The sequence below is a fragment of the Pelophylax lessonae genome, assembly GCF_965119305.1.
Source record: "Pelophylax lessonae genome assembly, chromosome: 13".
Taxonomy (NCBI): domain Eukaryota; kingdom Metazoa; phylum Chordata; class Amphibia; order Anura; family Ranidae; genus Pelophylax; species Pelophylax lessonae.
The window spans coordinates 60,322,264-60,344,977 of NC_138780.1; the positions used below are offsets into that span (position 1 = coordinate 60,322,264).

The window sequence follows — 22,714 nt, forward strand, 5'->3', positions numbered from 1 at the left end:
GGTTTAGACAAGATGTAAAATTATGGACATGGGGGGGGGACCCCAAAAAAGGACATCACATGAGGGGCCCATATGGGGACTGGCGACATACAAACCTTAAGTGCCGGTTCACACTTCTGCGATGCGGGAACGCTGCAGCATTTTCCCGCATCGCATTCGCACATCTGGCAGTTCACACTGCCATATGTGACACGCAGGGGGTGTCAATTAAAAGTTAACGACACCCCCAGTTGCGATCGCATATCGCAGTGCTATCTGTAAGTACGCACAGAATCGGATCGCACAAGTGTGAACCACTATGCAATCCGATTCTACTGCGGCTCAAAAAAAGCCTCATGTGCGTGTTTGTCGCCGATACAGTGCGAATTCAGCCATACAAAGTGTATGGCTGAACTTGCATCCGCACATCAGATCGCATGTAATTAGGAGCAGTGCGCTCCGAATTACATGCAATCTCCGCAAACGCGGAATTGTGAACCGGCACTAAAGTAAACATCAATAACAGAAGTTATACCTGGATGTATCCAAGTAATGATTCAGAAAGGATAGAATCAGTAAGGTAATTAATAATAATAATAACGAAAATAACACATAACAGGGGGGGGGGGGTGGAGTATGTTGCCGGGAGATGCCTGAACACTCAATAGTAGGTATGTTCTGTAGTTGTAACATCAGGCAGGTGTAGACCTATAACCTAAAATGTTGATTATGAGATAGTAAATACATACGTCCCAAAGCAACAACGAGATATTTAACAAAGGTAATAAGGGCAGAGAGAGTGTGTGTATGTATATGTGTATGTATGTATGTATGTATGTATGTATGTATGTATGTATATTGTGACAGGAAGTCAGGTAAATCTGGGAATGTGGTCACTGAGAGGAGACACATTCCCACCTGCTTTGAAAAGTTCACTAATTATTATAGGGTGTCGGCTGCCAAAGGCAGCAGGAAGGTGTAAAGAAGTTGAAAGGCCTTCAGCTGTTCAGAATGAGGAGATCAAGGCCTCTATAATTTGTCCAGAGAAAATCTATTGAGTGCTGCCTCCTGTCGCCGTGTGGGCTGGGAGAGGAAGGCAGACATACGTGTACCTCCCGACGCCGTGTGGGCATGGGAGAAGGACTGCTGCCTCCTGTCGCCGTGTGGGCTGGGAGAGGGGGACAGTCGGATGTGTGCCTCCCGACAAGCTGGTGAGCATGGGAGAAGACCCCCTAAAGCGATGTGAAGCTAAGGAGGGTAACCAAGAGTGAAGACGTCTCAAAGGTGAGAAGACGAAGTGTTTCTGTGTGAAAGAAAACAAAGGGACATGTTCAATGGACAATGTTTGTGCTGTGTGAAAAGCAAACAAATGGACATTTGAGTGTCTGCTGTAGGATCAGCAGTGTCGGCCCAACAGTAGGTTGGGAAGACTTCTTAGGTAGGTTCCAGCGTGAGAAGGTAGCCGCCCACAGAGGCAAGGATTTATTTTGTCTTTTATTTTATTTTGGCTGTTTTGACGCTTGCAATTGTGTGAAGTAAATTGCATGAATAAATCAGTCTTGTTTTCAACCTCTGCTCGGCTATCTCTCTGTGAAAACGCACCCCCAAAGGGGTCACCCATACGCCTACCACCGAGCTAATCCCTTACAATATATATATATATATATATATATATATATATATATATATATATATATATATATATATATATATATATATATTATAGTGTGTGTGTGTACAGTGCCTTGCGGAGAGTATTTGGCCCCCTTGAACTTTGCGACCTTTTGCCACATTTCCGGCTTCAAACATAAAGATCTAAAACTGTAATTTTTTGTGAAGAATCAACAAGTGGGACGAAATTTATTGGATATTTCAAACTTTGTTAACAAATAAAAAACTAAAAAAATTGGGCGTGCAAGATTATTCAGCTCCTTTACTTTCAGTGCAGCAAACTCTCTCCAGAAGTTCAGTGAGGATCTCTGAATGATCCAATGTTGACCTAAATGACTAATGATGATAAATAGAATCCACCTGTGTGTAATCATGTCTCTGTATAAATGCACCTGCACTGTGATAGTCTCAGAGGTCCGTTTAAAGCGCAGAGAGCATCATGAAGAACAAGGAACACACCAGGCAGGTCCGAGATACTGTTGTGGAGAAGTTTAAAGCCGGATTTGGATACAAAAAGATTTCCCGAGCTTTAAACATCCCAAGGAGCACTGTGCAAGCGATTAATATTGAAATAGGAGTATCGGACCACTGCAAATCTACAAAGACCTTGCCGTCCCTCTTAACTTTCAGCTCATACAAGCAGAAGACTGATCAGAGATGCAGCCAAGAGACCCATGATCACTCTGGATGAACTGCAGAGATCTACAGCTGAGGTGGGAGACTCTGTCCATAGGACAACAATCAGTCGTATACTGCACAAATCTGGCCTTTATGGAAGAGTGGCAAGAAGAAAGCCATTTCTTAAAGATATCCATAAAAAGTGTCGTTTAAAGTTTGCCACAAGCCACCTGGGAGACACACCAAACATGTGGAAGAAGGTGCTCTGGTCAGATGAAACCAAAATAAAACTTTTTGGCAACAATGCAAAACGTTATATTTGGCGTAAAAGCAACACAGCTCATCACCCTGAACACACCATCCCCACTGTCAAACATGATGGTAGTAGCATCATGGTTTGGGCCTGCTTTTCTTCAGCAGGGATAGGGAAGATGGTTAAAATTGATGGGAGGATGGATGGAGCCAAATACAGGACCATTCTGGAAGAAAACCTGATGGGAGTCTGCAAAAGACCTAAGACTGGGACGGAGATTTGTCTTCCAACAAGACAATGATCCAAAACCTAAAGCAAAATCTACAATGGAATGTTTCACAAATAAACATATCCAGGTGTTAGCAAGGCCAAGTCAAAGTCCAGACCTGAATCCAATTGAGAATCTGTGGAAAGAACTGAAAACTGCTGTTCACAAAACGCTCTCCATCCAACCTCACTGAGCTCGAGCTGTTTTGCAAGGAGGAATGGGCAAAAATTTCAGTCTCTCGATGTGCAAAACTGATAGAGACATACCCCAAGCGACTTACAGCTGTAATCGCAGCAAAGTGGCGCTACAAAGTATTAACTTAAGGGGGCTAAATAATTTTGCACTCCCAATTTTTCCGTTTTTTATTTGTTAAAGTTTGAAATCTCCAATAAATTTTGTTCCACTTCATGATTGTGTCCCACTTGTTGATTCTTCACAAAAAATTACAGTTTTAGATCTTTCTTTGAAGCCTGAAATGTGGCAAAAGGTCGCAAAGTTCAAGGGGGCCGAATACTAATATATATATATATATATATATATATATATATATATATATATATATATATATATATATATATATATATATATATATAGAGAGAGAGAGAGGGACCTGAGATCCCAAGGTGCCACTGGTGTGCATGATTCAAAGACTGCAATATAGTAATTAGGCAGAAAGGCACATAAGGAGAAGAGAACCAATGTGCAAAGAAAAAACGCATGCAGGAGAGTGATCCAGCAACAGGAAATCAGGAAAATGTAACAATTGCCTGCATAGGGGCACATTCACCAGAAGAAAAAGGTAAGAGCTTCATTCGTGGATCCTGAAAGGAAACCAGAACACCCATAGGTGGACACAGGGAAATTAACAGCAGAGCATAATACAAATGTATTTGAAAGACCTAGGGAGAAATAAATGATCACCCAGGTCAAAATGCAACAAGTATGTATAGGTCCAATAATAAATAGACCGGATGGTCCAGACAGAAACGGGAAATTTTAAGGCTGGTACCTGGATAGATGTAAAATAAAGTATAGATGCATTAAGATGTAGTCCTACACATGTATGCCAAAGTGTGGTAAAGGGACAATACAAAACTTGCAAGAGTTCTTACCAAGGGCAAATACTCAAGGCAAAGCACACTCCAATCCTCCCGGATGGGGAAAAGCCACCATACAAGGGCTTGTAATCGGCTCTATTTGTATGCGCCAGTCCCGGGCGGTGAGTCACCAGTTGATGACGTCAGACTGCCCCGGCTGGTACTCCCGCGCATGCGCGGATCTGCACTCCGCCGTGTCAGGCACGTCGCGTGCAGGGCCAGCAGACGTCCAGGAGGAATAGGGCGGAATGGGTCCGAAGGAATCGGAGCCAATCAGCCCTGAGTCAACGCATGAGTCACGCCAAGGGGGTGGGGCACAATGCAATGTCCAAGAAGGACAACCCGGTAGACCCAATACACTGCTCAGCGTAAAAATGTATACATTACCTGTATAGTAATACAGGTTTAAAGAAGTAGAAAAATTATAAACATCAAAGTGAAAAAATATATATGATAATGGGATTATGAATGAAGGGAATGGGAAGGAGGGAAACAAATGGAATGATATGGGAAAGGTAAGGAGGGAGGGAGGGGAAGGGAGAATGGTGAGGGAAAAGGGAGGAAGGAGAGAAAGACCAAAGAAGGACAAAACAGTGCATAGCCCATATTTGTGTTGTCAACAGCATCAGGAGTCATTTGGATATGTATCCTATAGAAAAGATTTATAAGATTGGGTTTCATTTAAACCTGGGCGGCAGGTGGCATTCAACCGCTCAATCCAGAGTTATTCCCTCTGGAGGATGCGTTGATTCCAATTACCGCCACTTGGATCTTGTCACACAACAAAAAATCGGCATGTTTTGTGTTAAATTTGTTATACAAGTCTAGGTGTCTGACAGGGGTGATCATTTTACTCCCTGAAGAGTAGTAAACGTGGTCATTGATGCGCCGACGGAATTGGCGAATCGTTTTGCCCACATAGACACCACAATTGCAATGCATCAAATAAATGACGCCTATAGTGTTGCAATCGGCTCTGAATGTAGGAGCGAATTGTTCACCATTAGGTAAGATAAATTTCTTGCCCTCATCAACCCATGGGCATAGAGCGCAATTGCGACATTTGTACGTGCCCTTGGGTCCAGAATGAGGGGGGCTTGGTAGATTGGTAAAAACTAGACGTGAGTCGATCTCGGAGAATGGCTGTGCGTTTGAATGTGATTTCAGGAACCGTGTTAATATGTTTGCGGACTATAGGATCTTCTTGTAATAAGTGCCAATGGCGACGAAGTATATTCCTAAGGATGCCTTGATGACTCGAAAATGTAGTTATTAGTTTGACTGTGGGGTTGGAAGGGGTGGGATTGGTTTTGAACAGAAGGGAATTCCTATTTTGGGAAAGGGCTTGATTATAGGCTCTGCGAAGAGTGCTTTTTGTGTATCCTCTCATTTTTAGGCGACTTCGCAGTAAATTGGCTTGCTTCTTGAAGTCCTCAAGGGAGGTACAGTTACGTCGGAGCCTTACATTTTGAGCGTAAGGTATACTCCGTACCAGCGGGGGGGGTGTGCACTGGAGGCATGGAGGATGGTGTTGCCTGCTGTAGTTTTGCAAAAGAGATTAGTAGTAACTTGGCCTTTCAAGCCTTTCTTAATTGTAAGGTCAAGAAAGTTTTACTTCTGACTGGTTAGCTGAAAATGTAAATTTCAAATTAAAACTGTTAGTATTAGGATGTTGAATAATCAGAAGTTGATATGGGCCCAGCCAAACAATAAATACTTCATCAATATACCTATATATACAGCTACGCAGGCAAGGTAATCTGATAAGGCATCATCTGAAAAAATAGATCATTCCCACCCCCCCCAGGTACAGGTTGGCCCATGGCCACGCCCTGTACCTGGAGGTAGTGGGAACCATTGAAAGAAAACCAATTGTGTGTAAGAATAAAAGATAACAGGCTGAGAAGGAAGTCGTTGAAAGGCCAACTACGGTGATCCTGTTCTAGGAGGGAGGTTTGAATCGTCCTGACGCCCTGCTCGTGAGGGATGCTCGAGTAAAGGGCCTCGACATCTAAAGTCACAAGCAGGGCGTCAGGAGGAAGCACCATGTCCTTTACCATCCTGAGGAAGTCAAGGGTGTCCTTGACATAAAACTGGAAACTTGTAACATGAGGCAAGAGAAAAGTCGATAAACCGACTTGCATTCTCTGTTAAATTACCTATACCTGATATGATTGGCCTACCAGGGGGTGACTGCATATTTTTGTGCGTTTTTAGGCAACGCGTAGAACGTCGCTTCCCTAGGAAAGCGAGTATTTAGAAAGTTGTAGGTATCTTGATCTATTAAACTTGACTGAAAAGCCTTTCCAATTAGATTTATTAGTTCTGGAGAGATTAATTTTTTTATACCAGGCAGAATTATTCATGATATCCATACACATTTTTTCATAATTAGCCTTTGTCATTACAACAATGTTGCCCCCCCCCCTTGTCCGATGATTTGATAATCCTATCAGGATGGTTTTGAAGATTCTGTATGGTGCATTGTTTCGTGGAAAGGTTACAGTGAGGGGGAGGTTAACTGACAGAGTTTGATCCCACTTAACGCAAGTAGTTAGGAATTCCCATATTTTGGGATTAGTAGTCAGGTCAGGAAACTGAGTAGATTTGGGTTTAAACTTTTTGTTGGCTGTAGGTGGAGGGACCTTTGGCAAGGGTTAGGTGGAGGGACCTTGGGCAAGGGTTGCGAGCCGATTTGTGTAGCACTAGGCAGAGAGCTAGGGTCATTGGGATCATTGTCCTCCAAAAGGAGGATTAGATCCCGCAATGCCAGAAATTCTCTCATGGTAACCTTTTTATGTTTTCAGAGAGCTCATGTTCTTGGGCTAAACAGGTATTATCTTGATCAAATATGTACTTGTATTTGAGATTCCTAGAGAAAAGATACAGATCTTTTATGGTGTCATATTTGTCAAGTGGTGCAGTGGGGCAGAATGTTAGGCCTAATTTCAGTACAGTAAAACCTTGGATTGCGAGCATAATTCGTTCCGGAAGCATGCTTGTAATCCAAAGCACTCTTATATCAAAGCGAATTTCCCCATAAGAAATAATGGAAACTCAGATGATTCGTTCCACAACCATTTATTCATAAATCCTTCAATTTATAGTCCATAAAAAAAGATTATAGCATTGCGATAGGTTATATAACCATAAAATGTCCATCCACAAATAGCCGCTTCCACAAGGGGATTGGAAGCAAAATCCAGCAGGAGATACAGGGTATCAAAGAGAAGAGAGGCGTCTCTAAGTGTAGCAATATGGTTCCATTTAATGAAGGTACAACATTTAGCAACTCACATGGTTGATGAATAAAACAGGCACATCTAAGTATGCAGGCATCCGGGGTAAAGCTTTCCACATAGACCATGGTCTGCACCGCCGGCTGCTAGTCTGTAATCCTGAACGGGAAGACCCCCCTGCAGTAAAGCGAGGGGCAGCATTGAAAGGATGACGTAGATGACGGTGCGGAGGATGGTCCTATGTGGACAGCTTTACCCCTGATGCCTGCATCCTTAGATGTGCCTGTTTCAATCATCAACCATGTGAGTGGCTAAATGTTGTACCTTCATTAAATTTAGCAATATTGCTACACTTAGAGGCGCCTCTCTTCTCTTTTATACTCAGCTGGGACTTGAGGCTACTTGTATATCAAGACATCACTTGTATATCAAGTCAAAATTTATTTGAAAATTTTGCTTGTCTTGCAAAGCGCTCTTAAACCAAGTTACTCTCAAACCAAGGTTTTACTGTACTTCATATTCCTCAGGGGTAAGTTTGATAGGAGTAAGATTAATAACAGATTTAGGTCGGAAGTGTGGGTGTGTGGCTCATGGAAAAATTTGGTGATTGTGAGGTGTATGGATAAGTTAAAGTGTGAATCCAAAGTGGTTTGTCTAGCGCCGGGTATAAGTGAGTTTAAGCAGATAGCTGGGGTCCTTGTGAGGTTTGTATTGGACCAATAGACACACTAGTATTGGAACCAGATTGGGTGTTACTGCCTATATTTGATGGCCTATTGCCATTGTTAGACAAAGTAGGCTGTAGCATTTGTAAGGCTTGAATGACAACATTCCCTAAGTAGGGGTCCTGTGTATTGGCCTGCATCTCGCGTGTTGGTGTGTCTTTGTGGTGATAAGTGCTTGAAGTCATGCCCAATAGGGGCTGTGACTTGGGTGGTTCATCAGGTCGTTTTTTAGGGTGAGGTGTCTTCGTGTTGATTGCGTTTGCGTGGTCCCATTTTAGATTTGGAACGTGTCAATAGTGTTCAAAGATGAAGATTTGTGAGAGGTATTGGAAAAAGATGAAGAATCGGATTCCCAATCAGTGTCCCTATGATCTGGGTAACTCAGAGGGACCTCGTGGGTCACTAGGGCGGCGGGAGCGGGAGGTTCCCCGCCAATGATAGGCAAATCCCTCTGAGAAGGCCAGCTTGTCTTTCAGAAATTTGGTCTATTTCTTGCATATGATGTCTTTATTTAATTTGGTAACATATTCTTTGACCTCGTTCCATCTTTTGTCAAATGCTGTATGTTTTTTAATTGTTTCATTATTGAATCCAGGGATACCAGGTCGAGTTTGTACTGGGTAACTAATAATTAGCACAAAATCTAAACTGCACCTGGTTAAGATGTGTTCCCACTGCACTCTGAACTCGTTTGAGGCATTGTCAAAAGATGGGAACAACTGAATTCTCAGACCCATAGGGCAAACCCTATGTATGTATTTGAGAAAAAATTCTATATGCCAGTAAAGGTTAGAATCTCTTTTGAGAAGTCTTTTAGCAGTATTGATGTACCGGTTTAGGCCAATATCCTCTTTAACTGGAATAGTGCAGCTTTGTTGGATTTTGGTCATATAACCGGTCCACGCATTGCCTACAAAGTCCATGTTTATGCAAAATATACAGGAGGACAAGGTATAAAGAGGGGAGGGAAGAAAGAGGGGGTAAAAAAAAGGGGGGGATCCTTGGAGGCTTCCCCTCAGGGAGGATCTGCTGTCCCACAGGCCAGTCTTCCAGCCTGCTTTAAAGTAGCTGGTTTTGATGGCTTGGCTGTTGAAAGCCAGATGCTGAAGGATAGGGGATTTCCTGAATCAGTGATTTCTACTCTGTTAAACGCCGGGAAATCTACTTCTTAGACGATCTACCATCGTATGTTGAAGATGTACATTGTGTGATGTGAATCACTTGGGGTCCCACCTCGCTCTTTTTCGGTGGCTCAGATCTTGACCTTTCTTCAACGGGGGTTAAACAGAAGTTGGCCAGGTGTCGGCCTTGGCGGTCTTCTTCCAACGACCCTTGGCTACCGCTCTGGTGCAGACCTCTCCTCAGGGTGTTCGGCACTTGGTCCCTCCAGTGTGGTCTCCTTTGCCGCCTTGGGACCTCAGTTTGGTACTTGGTTCTCCAGCAGTCTCCCTTTTGAGAATCTTTGGGAGTTTCTTTTGCTTACGCTGTCCCAGAAGGTGGCCTTTTTTGGTGGCTATCTTCTCTGCGCGCAGGGTGTCGAACCTGGTGGCGTTATCCTGACGTTTCACCTTATCTGGAGATTCACAGGGATATGGTGATGCTTCTCCCCTGTCCATCATTCCTTCCTATGTTGGTCTCTGATTTTCATTTGAATGAAGACATTGTGTTGCCTTCCCTGTGTCCCAGGCTTAAACATCCTAAGGAAATTGTCTTGCATGCCTTGGATGTGGTCCAGGCAACTGGTGTGTACCTGGCAGCTACGAATTCTTTCAGCAAGTCAGACTCTCTATTTGGGCTCACGGATGGGCTTTGTAAAGCGGTGTCCGCTTCCTCGGCGACCATTTCTGGATGGATCAAAGAGATGGTGGTTCAGGCCTATTCCATCAGGGGTCAGGTTCTTCCTTTCCCTGTCAAGGCGCGCTTTTACCAGGGTGCTTAGGGTCTCCTAGGCCTTCCGTCATCAGGCGGCAGTGACTCAGGTTTGCAAGGCAGCCACCTGGTCGTCGGTGCACTTTTTTTTTTTTTTCTCAAGTCTTAATATAGTGGATGTGTTGGCATCTGCGGATGTTTCCCACCCCTCATGTTTAACCACTTTAGCTCCTCCCGCCGCATTTTTACTGCGGCAGGCAGCTTCTCCTGGGCAAAGCGACGTTATATTACGTCGCTTGCTCAGGAGACTCTAGGGGGTGATCGCACGCCACCGGCGGCGCGCTCTCACCCCCGTTAGTTAGCTGGGGAGCCAGTGCGTGTGTCAGGCGGCTCCGATGGCCGCCGGCCACTCGCGATCTTCTGCAGCTGAGAGAGGATAGACGGGATAGATGGCTGATGTAAACACAGCCGTCTGTCAGTCTCCCTGATCAGAGGCTATAGTTTATTTGAGTCTTTGAGCCCACATGAGAGATACCATAATAGGGTTAATACAGACTCTCCTCAGAATAGAAACACTTCCGATGTCAGAATCTATTTACCAAATAATATACTGTTCATTAAAATTTATATTGGTATGAATGTAGATGAATAGAGACCTCTAGCAAAGATTCTGTCACTTTTTTAAAGTCATTCTTTCGCTGGAAAGAGTTCTAATCGCGGCGATGTAAGTTACATCATATACTGTTTGTGTCCGAGTTGACACCGGAAGTGTTAAGATCTAGTTAAACAAAAGGGCATGAGTGACGGCGCGGACTCCCCTGCCATCTCCGTGGAAGCCCAATTGGGAAGAAACACGTCAGAGCAAGGAGCCGCGCCGCCACACACTATACCGCGGTTTGTATGGCAGACAACCGCAGGCATCGATCTCTACAGGCACTTGTATCCGATATTAATGTAAGTGTTCTAACCATTATAATAAACATATTTTGGGGATAATGCACTATTTTCGGTCATCCTTATTCTTGTCCCATATGTGGAATAACCATGGATGCTGAATCGAGTGTAAGTGTCAGGAGATCCTCTTGCTCACCATTTCAAGTGCAGGAAACAAGGAATCTACATCCTAAAGCCCTCCATTGTTTGGAATCTGGTAAGTGGCCAACTGTATATTAGGTGAAGGTGTCTGATTCACCCCCACTTGTGGTGTTATAAGAGTCTCTCCCAGGATCGACCATCACTTTTTTATGCCCTACATTACTTTTCTCTGGTAAGAAGTAAATCCAAGAGGTGTTGGGAAACTGTCACAGTCCTTGCTGAAAATCACTTCAACACCAGTTTATTTTTCACGTTTTCTATATTTACTTTTTGGAGTTGGAACGTTGGGACTTGTTTATCACTTATTACTGGAATATATTATTCCCTTTTGGACTTTATACACGTTTATACTATTTTGTTTGAGTTTGTTTATAAGGTCATTCACATGTAAATTGTTGGTTTAGCAATTGCACATCACATTTGTAGCGCACCAGACTTATTTTCACATATTTTTAGCACTGATTACTGTAGTAATGTCACTGGTACCCTCAAAAGTGTCAAAAATGTCAGTTAGGGGTCCGATCTGTCAGCCGCAATGTCGGTCCCGCAAAAAAAAATCGCAGATCGCCGCCATTACTAGTTAAAATAAAAATGACAAATCTTTCCCAGTAGTTGGTAAACCCAATAACTTTTGTGCAAACCAATCAAAATACGCGTATTGCGATTTTTACCAAAAATATGTAGCAGAAAACAAATTGGCCTAAAATGTTACATTTAGATTTTTTACAGTTTTTTTTTTTTTGAGAATTTCATATAAAAGAATGTGAAAAATATTGTAATTTTTTTTTCAAAATTATCTTTTTTTTTTTCTTTATAGCGCAAAAAATAAAAATCGCACAGGTGATCAAATACCACCAAAAGAAAAGCTCTATCTGTGGGGAAAAAAGGACGTCAATTTCATTTGGGTACAGCTTCGCGCAACCGCGCAATTGTCAGTTAAAGTAACGCAGTGCCGAATCACAAAATAGGGCCTGGTCATTGAGCAGCCAAATCCTCTGGAGCTAAAGTTGTTAACTTTGCTTTGGGACATCCCAATGGTTAAGGAGACCAGAAGCTGTGTCCGTCAATGAACCAAAGGGAAAATTTAATTTTTTTTCTCTTAACCACTTGCCGACCGCCGCACGACTATTTACTGCGGCGGTCAGCCCCTCACAGGCAGAGTGACGTAGGTCTATGTCGCTAGCTTGTGAGGGTCTAGGGAGCGAGCGCGCGCCCCCGAGTGGTCACGGACCCCCCCCCCCCGCGCGTGTGACCGGCGAACCTGATGTCCGCCAGTCACTCGGCGATCGTCGGGGGAGAGGGAGAAAGTCAGGCAGCTAGTGTAAACAAGCCGCCTGTCATTCTCCCCGGTGTATATATATAGCACTGATTTACTGTAGAAATGTCACTAGTAACCCCAAAAATGTCAGTCAAGGGTCCGATCTGTCCGCCACAATGTCGCAGTACCGGAAAAATCGCAGATCGCCGCCATTACGCGTTGAGAAAAAAAAAACAACAAAAATCTTTCCCTTTGTTAGTAAATGCGATAACTTTTGCGCAAACCAAACCTATGTAGCATAAAACAAATTGGCCGAAAATGTTAAATTTTGATTTTTTTTTAATTTTTTTGGGGGGGAATTTCATATAAAAAAATGTGAAAAATATTGTTATTTTTGCAAAATTGACACTTTTTTTTTTTTGTTTTTTTTTTTTTTTTTTTTGTTTTTATAGCGCATGATCAAAAAATTGCACAGGTGATCAAATGCCACCAAAAGAAAGCTCTGTGGGGAAAAAAAGGACGTCAAATTTGTTTGGGTACAGCGTCGCACGACCGCGCAATTGTCCGTTAAAGTCACGCAGTGCCGAATCGCAAAATACCCCCTGGTCTTTTAGCAGCCAAATCCTCCGGGGCTTAAGTGGTTAATGTTTGACGGACACAGCACCCACCCCTTTTGTGGAATTATAATTCTCCTGACACTGCTTGTAACAAAACTGAGTGGCTATAGCAGAGAGAGGGAGTATATCCCCTGAGACTGCCCATGGGTGTAGCCAGAATTTTTTTTTCTGTCTAGTGTCCTACTCCTGTAGGGGGCAGTATAACCCAATAGTTAGGAATACCAGAAGCTGTGTCCGCAATGAACAACCGAGAAATGGATTTTACGGTAAGTCAAAAATCCCATTATCTCAGGTTTGGGTGAACAAAAATACAGAACTTTTTTGTTGCATTAAATAGGCTCTCATATATTTTTTTTTTTCGGTGTATTTAGCAGTTTGCATAGAGTTTAACTTCAAGGCACTTGTAAATAATATTTTGGTAAAATGCATGCCTTGATTACTAATCCTTTTTTTTTTTATCTTCTTTTTTTCTGTAGGAGTAAGTTTCAAAGATTCCTCACGTGGAGGTGAAGAATTTTGACGTTCCCCCTTCAGTGATGACTTATTCTTATAGCATTTATTTGTAGCCAAATGACAGAATAATGTGGAGGTTCAACTTTTCTCATGCATACCGACAAACGAAGGCATTTTGTCCTTTGTTGTATTCTTCTTTTTATCATCCTATCCTAAATTCACATGCTAGAAGTTACAGGAGGCCAGGCACTTCTCCTGATCAAATACCTTTTTGGAGAAAAAACGATTTCAACCTTAAAAATACAGCTGAAAGTCTAAAGAGAAATTTTTATCTTGTGTTTAAAGAGATAGAAGACCATCTTAGAGGTCCAGGAGGAAAACCTCTAAAGGAGAGCCTTGTGGAACAGACAACTGTGGTGTGGGATTTTAGAAGCCCTGAAGATCTGCAGAAATGGATGGGATCATCTGACATGGAAATTGGTGGGAAAAGCCAGGCTTTCCTAAAACTTGGGAGGAATAACCAAACTGCACTTTTTTATGGAGTGCTTAATTCTGAAGTACCTCGTGATGGAGAAACCACTTCCAGTGGATATTGCACTTTGAGGTCAAGGCCTCCGAAGGTCTGTCTAAATGTAAAAGCACTATGATGTATCTGGAAGTAAATATTTTACAGTTTGAAATATTATCTATTTCTTATAGGAGTACAAAGATAGCCTTCACTTTACTGTAAGACTTGATTCAAATCTTTGCGTTTCCTGTATGCCACATTTGCATGGGTATGGGCTGCTGTACCTGCATCTCCCACAGGGAAATAGTCCTTGGCCCTTATTTAAAACTGGTTTCACACTCCTGAAAACGTACCACATTTTCTGATGTGTGAGGGTGACCTTAACAATTGGAATTTACATGCTGTCCTTAATCTGCAACAGTGTGAACCTAGCATAAGAACGATTTTGCTTTTGTATTTAGTGGGGGGTTTTTTTGCGTGCTTAAAAGGTACCCTTTAAAGCTAGACTTTCATTTGACAGATTTAGCCAACAACGTTAACCACTGGCCGACCACAATACTTTGCAGTTTGCAAGTGGTATATCAGGATTATGGCTGAAGAGATCAACCATAATGTCTGTATCATTTATTTCAGCCTGTGGCCGGCTTTCTCATTAAACCATTCTGACTGGCTCATGAGCCGCTGGAATTCTTTCTGTAGTGGCGGGAGGGAACGTACTCTCCTGGTGCTCGCATGCGTTTCTCGGCATTACTATTTCCACTGGTTTGCCCGAGAAATGATCCGACGGTGCAGCCGGCGCCTCCCATAGGCGATTAAAGAGTAGATACTCTTTGATCGCGTCTATGACCTTGGAGAACAAGAGCAAATTTTTTTTTTTTCTGATCTTTTGCTTTTTATAGTCTTTTTTTTTGGTCCCAGATCTCTCCATAAAAAGGACTTGTCTCCCTTATTTCTATTACAAGGGTTTTTTTTTTCATTTCTTGTAGTAGGAATAAACGTGAAAAAAAAAAAAATAAAGGGACAGTGTTCAAAAGAAAAAAAATGTAAAGCGCCCCCATCCCTCCGTTCTCAAGCACAGAAGCTAACGCATAGCTAAGTCATATGTAAATGATATTTGCACCACACATGAGGTATCGTCGCAAAAGTTAGAGCGAGAGTTTGTTAATGAGGGATTTATAATTAGCTTCATTTTAGGTGTTTTGAAGGAAAGGTTAATGTGATGCCTAGGAATGGAATTTCTTTATCAGACCAGGAGTATAGAAGGTTGTTAGAAAGGTAGGAGCGGTCCTGTTCGGAGGATCCCAAGTCTAAGTTTACGGATTTAGAGACATTAACCTTATAATGGGAAACTGCACTAAAACGGGTGAGTGTCTCGTGTGCATGGTAAAGGGAAGTGGATGGGTTGGTAAGCACTAGAATGACATCATCTGTGAATAGGTTAATGACGTGTGGGCAAGTATGGAAGCAGAAACCTGGAATTTCTGGATGGGACCTGATGATTTCAGCTAATGGTTCGATCATAAGGTAAAAATAGAAGGGGAAAGCTAAAAACCCTATCTTGTCCCATTAGAAATGTGAAATTATGTGGACAGGAGACTTGAGGAGAAAACTCTTGCGGAGGGGGTTGAGTATCGTACTAGTATGGCTGTGAGGATAGGACCTGAGAATCCAAATTTGGTCAATACTTGTTTCATATACAGTTGTGCTAATAAGTTTACATACCCTGACAGAATTTATGATTTCTTGGCCATTTTTCCGAGAATATGAATAACACAAAAACTTTTCTTTCACTCTTGGTTAGTGTTTGGCTGAAACCATTTATTATAAATCAACTGTTTACTATTTTTAAATCATAATAACAGAAACTACCCAAATTACCCTGATCAAAAGTTTACATACCCTGGGGATTTTGGCCTGATAACATGCACACAAGTTGAGACAAAGGGGTTTGAATGGCTATTAAAGGTAAATATCCTCACCTGTGATCTGTTTGCTTGTAATTAGTGTTTGTGTATAAAAGGTCAATGAGTTCCTGGACTCCTGACAGACCCTTGCATCTTTCATCCAGTGCTGCACTGACGTTTCTTGATTCTGAGTCATGGGGAAAGCAAAAGAATCTTCAAAGGATCTGCAGGAAAAGGTAGTTGAACTGTATAAAACAGGAAAGGGATTTAAAAAGATATCCAAGGAATTGAGAATGCCAACCGGCAGTGTTCAAACTCTAATCAAGAAGTGGAAAATGAGGGGTTCTGTTGAAACCAACTAAAATTTCAGCCACAACTGCCAGGAAAATTGTTCGGGATGCAAAGAAAAACCCACAAATCACTTCAGTTGAAATACAGGACTCTCTGAAAATATTTGGTGTGTCTGTTTCAACATGCACAATAAGGAGGCACTTGAAGAAAGATGGGCTCCATGGTCGGGTCGCCAGAAGAAGTGATTACTACGCAAATGCCACAAAATGTCCCATTTACTATACGCCAAACAGCACAGAGACAAGCCTCAAACCTTCTGGCACAAAGTAATTTGGAGTGTTGAGACCAAAATTGAGCCACAACCATAAACACTACATTTAGAGAGTAGTCAACAAAGGTACACCATTCCTACTGTGAAACACGGAGGTGGATCGCTGATGTTTTGGGGATGTGTGAGCTACAAAAGCACATGAAATCTAGTCAGAATTGATGACAAGATGAATGCAAATTTTCTTCAGTTTTGTTTGATAACATACTGCATTTATCAGCCTGGATGCTGCGCATGGGACATACTTGGACATTCCAACATGACAATGATCCTAAACAAAACGCAAAGTCGACCTGTCATTGACTACAGCAATCTCTCGGGAGATCTCAAATGTGCAGTTCATGCAAGAGAGCGCAAGAATTTACAGGAACTGGGGGCTTTTTGCCAGGAAGAATGGCCAGCTTTACCATCTGAGAAGATAAAGAGCCTCATCCACAAATACCACAAAAGTCTTCAAGCTGTCATTGATGTTAAAGGGGGCAATACACGGTATTAAGAACTGGGGTATGTAAACTTCATTTGGGTAGTTTCTGTTGTCATTATGATTAAAAATAGTAAACACAGTTGACTGACAATACAGTAAATGGCTTCAGCCAAACACTAGCCATGAGTGAAAGAAAAGGTTTTGTGGTGTTATTCATATTCTCTGAAAAATGGCCAAGAAATCATAAATTCTGCCAGGATATGTAAACTTATGAGCACAACTGTATCCCCAGTGAACTCTGTTAAATGCCTTCTCTGCGTCTGGGGATAAGAGCAAGGAAGGCTTTTGAGTTTCCTCAGCGTATTGGATAATATTCAGAATGGGCCTAGTGGCATCTGAAGCTTGTCTTCCCCTTTAATGAACCCTGACTGGTCAGGTTGGATTAAGTAAGGGGGTATATAATTTAAACGGAGGGTAATGATTTTAGCGTCAATTTTTACGTCTGAGTTGAGCAATGAGATGGGTCTGAAATTGGCCGGAGAAGAGGAGTTTTTCCCTGGTTTTGGTAGGGTTATTATGTTGGCCATTAACATCATCTCTGGGAATGATGCAGTGCGAGCCACCTCTGTAAAAACCTGCAGTAGAAATGGGGCTAGAGTGTCAGAGAAACATTTTATAGTATTCGTTTGTGAGTCAGTCTAGGCTGGGTGATTTATTTAGAGGTAGAAGTTTAATAACACGTGTTATTTCATCAACTGTAAAGGGAGCATTAAGAGAATCTACTTGGGAAGGCATAAGAGACGGGAGGCTGATCTGTGTGAGGAAGTCTGCAATGGATTCTGGAGTGGGTTGAGGAACAGATATATCTTTATGCAGGTTGTACAAAGCTCCGTAGTAATCTGAAAAAGCATCGGCTATGTCCTGTGGGTTAGTTGGCCTCCGTTTAGAAAAGAGGTGGGTGAGATACGGTAATCCAAGTTTGGCGTTATGAGTTTTTAATTTGTTTGCCAATAGTTTACCTGTGTGATTATCCTGCGTATAATATCTCATTTTGAGCTTTCTCAAGTGGTTAAATTAAATTAAACCACTCACGCCACTGGGGTTAAATTAATTAAATAAGCGTGATCTGTGGGATGAGGTGCTGCTTCAAAAAAACCCTAGAGGTGAAAAACAGGAATTATAGATCAAGGCAGCGCTAAATCCTCCTACCTACTGTTATCGTTCCTTGAAGTGCAAAAATTGCTAGTGCAAATCTGCAACTAAATATAAAAAAAACTATATAATATATTGATCAAAGGTGCAACTAAAGATCAATATACGCTTAGGGGTCTCCACGTGCTGAATGGCCTGTATGCCAGTAGATGGATGGATGGATTTCCTGTGGGTGGTCTCAGAGGGTGAGATAAGGAAGAGGACTCCTCATGGTGTAGTAGGTTAAAAAATAATCCAATATATTATTTGATAAAAAGGTATTATAAAATAGGTTTAAAATGTGCAAATCCAGCAATCACTGTTCCGTATTCTGGGTGGTGCCCGCACTGTTTCCCTGGGTCCCTGGGTCTACCCGGAGCCTTGCGGATTACCGTAACCAGTGCTGGGAGCCGCGCCGCTCCCGGAAGTAGGGTAGATCAGCGTGCGGTTCAGAGCGGGCCCAGAGTGAGGCAGCGTGCGTTGCAGCTTGACGCGTTTCGTCACAGAAATTACGTCGTCGGAAGCTTTCTCAAGTGAGCCTCATGTCGGGAGCATTGGAGGATCCTCGGATTGACGTAATTTTAGTAAATTCGGCTGAAACAGGCTCGCAGGGGGAGGACTTATTTTGGGTTTCAAGGTTGTGTTTGGAGTGGAGAAGTTTTTGCAGTTCAGAGTTAAACTGACATTTTGCCCTGGTGCTAAGTTGCAATATCATCCCTCTGATAAAGTCTTTATGGGCAATTCAAAGGGTAAAAGTGTTGGGATTTGAGGCTGCATTTACACTGAAACACTCCTGGAGGTGTTGGGAAAGTTTAGTTAGATTTTCAGGTTTTTTGATTACTGAGTTATTACATCTCCACACTCCAAGATCTGGGGCAGGTGTCCCCTTCCTCAATAGTTAGTACAATAGGAGCATGGTCAGACCAAGTTCTGCCTAAATTGAGGAATGGGAGATTTGCTGCAAAAGCCATTACGTGACTAGGAGAGGTGTCTAGAGGAAAAAAAAAGGTGAAGTCCTGCTCGTTACCATGACGACCTCTCCAGACGTCGAAGAGCTCAGCTTCGTGAAGTAGGGAGTTCAATTCTGCTCGAGAGTTCTTATCTGGAAAGGAAGTGTCCATAATCGCATCAGTATCAGCGTTGAGATCGCCACCAATTAAGATGTTGCCGTATTTCAATGAGTAGATTTTTTTGAGTAGTCTCCTGAGAAATCTTACTTGATGGGTGTTGGGGACGTAGGTATTTACCAGGGTGTAGTGTTTGGAGTTCATGTTACACTGTAAAATGATGACCCTCCCGTCCTGGTCCAGGGATGAGCTTTTCAGATAGAATTGGTTGTGGCCAGTAGTACGCCTCTCTTTTTTGGTGGGCGAGGATGCCAAGAATATATGGGGATAGAGCTTGTGAGTGGAACATGGGGTTGCTTGAGCGTCAAAATGGGTTTCCTGGGTGAAAAGGATATCAGCACTGTGTTTGCAGGCTTCCATCCACATGGAGCTCATTTTGGCCGGGTGGTTTAATCCATTAACATTCAGAGATAGTAACTTAAGTCCCATATTTGTGTAAGGAGTATTTAGATGGAGTAATCTTGTGTCTCAGCTTTGATAGTGGAGGATTCAGATTCTCTGGTAGAAGGGCTAATGTGAGCCGGGGTCGAGACGAGATTGTGAGGTGGAAAATATTTTGTAGTTTTCATGTTCTGATCTTGGATTTTGGTATGCTGTTGGGAACAGTTTACTTAAGACATGAGTCCTGTACGTGTCCGCTGGAGTTTAGTGTGACAACCAGGAATCTGGTTGCATCACGAAATAGTATAAGAACAATCAAACAAAAACTGAAAAAAATAACGCATAAAAATAAAGTAGTCTCTTAGTGCGAAAGAGGAAATGCTGTTTTATACCTGACAGACTCCATGGCAGCATACGTATCGGGTTTGGCCCCGCCTCCAAACCTACCCATAGGACATCACTCCCATAAATCTTTGCACCTGTTCAGCACACGTGTTCCTTTTTTGTCCTCCTAATGGATTACCTGTATCCTACCTGAAGATGGATCCCAGGAGATGGATGTCTCTACCATTCGGGTAAAGAGTTCTCCAATAAGCCCCAGCTGTTGCGGGGTATGGAGCAGGGGCGAAGATTCTTCTGACGTGCACCTTGGCCAAAAAGCCCAGCTGCTGCGGGTGGCCTGTACCCTTAAAGAATCATGAAGTCCGGTGTGTGCTGTATGCTCATCCATCCCTGGTGGCTAGCGGTTCGTTGGTGGTTGTGAGTACCCCTTGCCTGTCACATTTGTTTAACTCCATGGCAGCTTGGTTCTCGCACATGCTCAGTGACGATGTGGAGCATGTGCAGTAGGGTTTTTCGGCGCTGCTTGATGATGTCAGCGGGTGCCATATTGAAAACCCTTCAGGTGTCAGCAGAGTGTGTAGACCATACACTCTGCTGCTGGAAGTCTGTATTTTGCTGTCGGTTTCTCGGTGTGTCTACCTGCGGCATCCGCTGCTGCTCTGCATTTGCCCATACGGTCTTCTTGGTGAGTACCGGCCCCAGGTTTTCGGGAGTTATTCCCCCCTCTCCTCTTTCTTCCTCTCTGATCCCGTTGTCCGGCTCATCCCTGCAGGTCAGCGCCAGATGGAAGCCTCCTCACCCTCAGCCCGCCCTTAATAGGTATGCGGGGCTTGGGGGTTGGGGTGTGTAGAGAGGGGGGGATTAGGGCATCATTTATGTCCTGGCTCCCTGTTTGTCTTGTTTTGATTCCTTTTTGTTTTACAGCCCTCCTAGGTCGGAACGGCATTCCTCACGCAAGAGTGAGCATCGCTCAAGTTCTCTCCACCGGCACTCCTCCTCGAGATCTGCTCGGAGGTCACAGTCAGGCTCTCATCATCGTGGGAAATCATCTGCCTCAGCGGGCCCCTCGCGACGCCCAGATAAAGTGGGCTGTTGGGGTTGTTGTGCACGTGTCCCTGAAAGCAAGTCAATGTGTGACAAATGCTTCTCTCAAGCTGCGGGAGAGAGGGACAATCCAGACCAGCGACTGGAGGCCCTAGTCAAGAGGGTCGTCAAGGATTCCCTGGCAGACTTGGGAGTAGGTCGCGCGCAGAGCCCAGACGGGACTCCTCCAAGCCCTCCCCTTGGAAGACAGCCTAGGGAAGATCCTGAAACCTCTCAACCTAGTCACCTGTCAACTTTCCTGTCAGAGAGTGATTCAGAGGTTGAAGATCCCTGCTTGGGATTTGAGTATGCTCTCGTCCGCTCCTTAGTCAGAGCGGTAAGAGAGACCCTGAATTGGGAAGACTCGGCTGTTTTCTCCGCCAAAACAGAAGAGATTCTTTAAGCAGCTCTGCAAAGAGCGACTCAACTTCCCTTTTCTGGGTGAATTGGGGGATATTCTTACTGAAGAATGGAATAAAGTGGAAAGGAAGAATTCCATGCTTTCCAAAATGTCCCGGTTATATCCTTTCAAGGAAGAAGATGTAAAACATCTAGAATCTCCTCCCTTGGTGGACGCCGCAGTCATGAGGCTGGTCAAACATGTGACCCTCCCACTAGAGGACACCGCCTCCTTTAAAGATCCTTTGGATAGGAGGATGGATTCCGATCGTAAAAGAATCTACCTGACCGCGGGAATGGCCTGCAAGCCGGCACTGGCCTTAGCCTCATTATCCAAAGCAATGGAGTTGTGGTCTGACTCGGTGGATGAGTCCTTTCGGAGCCTTTCTGAGGAGGCTGCCAGAAGTTCCGCGATTCAGGAACTTAAGATGGCTTCGTCTTTTCTGGGGGAGGCATCTATTGACCTTGTACGTCTGTTGGCCAGGGTTATGCTGTCCTCAGTATCGGCCAAGAGGGCTTTGTGGCTCCGCCCTTGGATGGCTGATCCAGCTTCCAAACAAATCTGGTGCCGTATTCCTTTTGGAGGCTCCTCCTTCTTTGGGAATAAGCTGGATGAGGCGATAACCAGGGCCATGGGCGGCAAGTCTGGGTTTCTCCCTTAGGATCGACGCCCTCTCAATCCAAGGAAAGGACAACCCAGAAGGTATGTTCCTGACCGTGCCAGGGAAGTACATACCTATAGGCCTGGCAGAGAATTTGGTCGCAACTGGAGAGCAAGACAAACCTCGCGGAAACCTTCTAAGAGTGTCCCCTCCGGTGAACGCGATACGACCAAGTCTTTTTGAGATTGGGCCCCCTCAGGCATATCGGGTGGGAGCTCGGTTGCTACACTTCCGGCATGTCTGGGCGGCCTCAATCCGAGACTCCTGGACTGTCAGGACAGTCACGTACGGGCACAAGTGGACTTTCAGAGAAACTCCAAGATCAAGGTTTCTTCCTACCTCCCTGCCACCCTCAGGAGAGAAGCGGCAGGCACTATTTTCCTACATAGTCACTAGTTTCTGAAGGGGCTGTCGTCTCTGTACCAGAACCAGAGTGCGGCCAGGGAATCTACTCCCCTCTTTTCTTGGTTCGCAAGAAAAACGGAACATGGAGGCCAATCATCGATCTGACCTTTCTTTTTTTTTTTTTTTTTATTTAAAATTTTTCGACAGTTTAACAAGTCAGAAAATACAACAGGTATACACAAGAATTGTACATAGCAAAATGCAACAGTGGCTGGAAGGATCCAGCAGGAGGGAAGGGGAAGAGTGGAAAGGGGGGGGTGGCCAGAACTCCATGGCCAGACATTACATGAGTCCCAGGTTGGCATGGGTGGCGGGGATGGAGGAGGCACTCGTAGAGAATGCAAATGCAAAATCTACCGGGGGGGGGGGGGGTCGTCCGAGGTTCTTGACACGTGCTTGAGAAAGACGTTCCACTTGGCGTGGAAGAGGCCAGTAGTAGAGGGGGACACATTGTCCATGTTGATGCGGTCAGTGGAAAGGAGTGTGGTTAGCTCTGGCTGTAGCATGGATGCAAGGGGGGGGGTATT

At 43.8% G+C, this 22,714-nt stretch overlaps 1 protein-coding gene across 1 annotated transcript in view; it reads left to right on the top strand.

The window, feature by feature from the left end:
* The first annotated feature begins 13,206 nt into the window (after positions 1-13,206).
* NDUFAF1 (NADH:ubiquinone oxidoreductase complex assembly factor 1) overlaps positions 13,207-22,714 on the top strand; it is a 113,139-nt gene continuing 103,631 nt past the window's right edge. Inside the window, exon 1 of the mRNA XM_082242893.1 lies at positions 13,207-13,762. Within this exon, the coding sequence (XP_082099019.1) occupies positions 13,271-13,762 (492 nt within the window). The 5' untranslated portion in view covers positions 13,207-13,270. The remainder of the gene's footprint in view (positions 13,763-22,714) is intronic.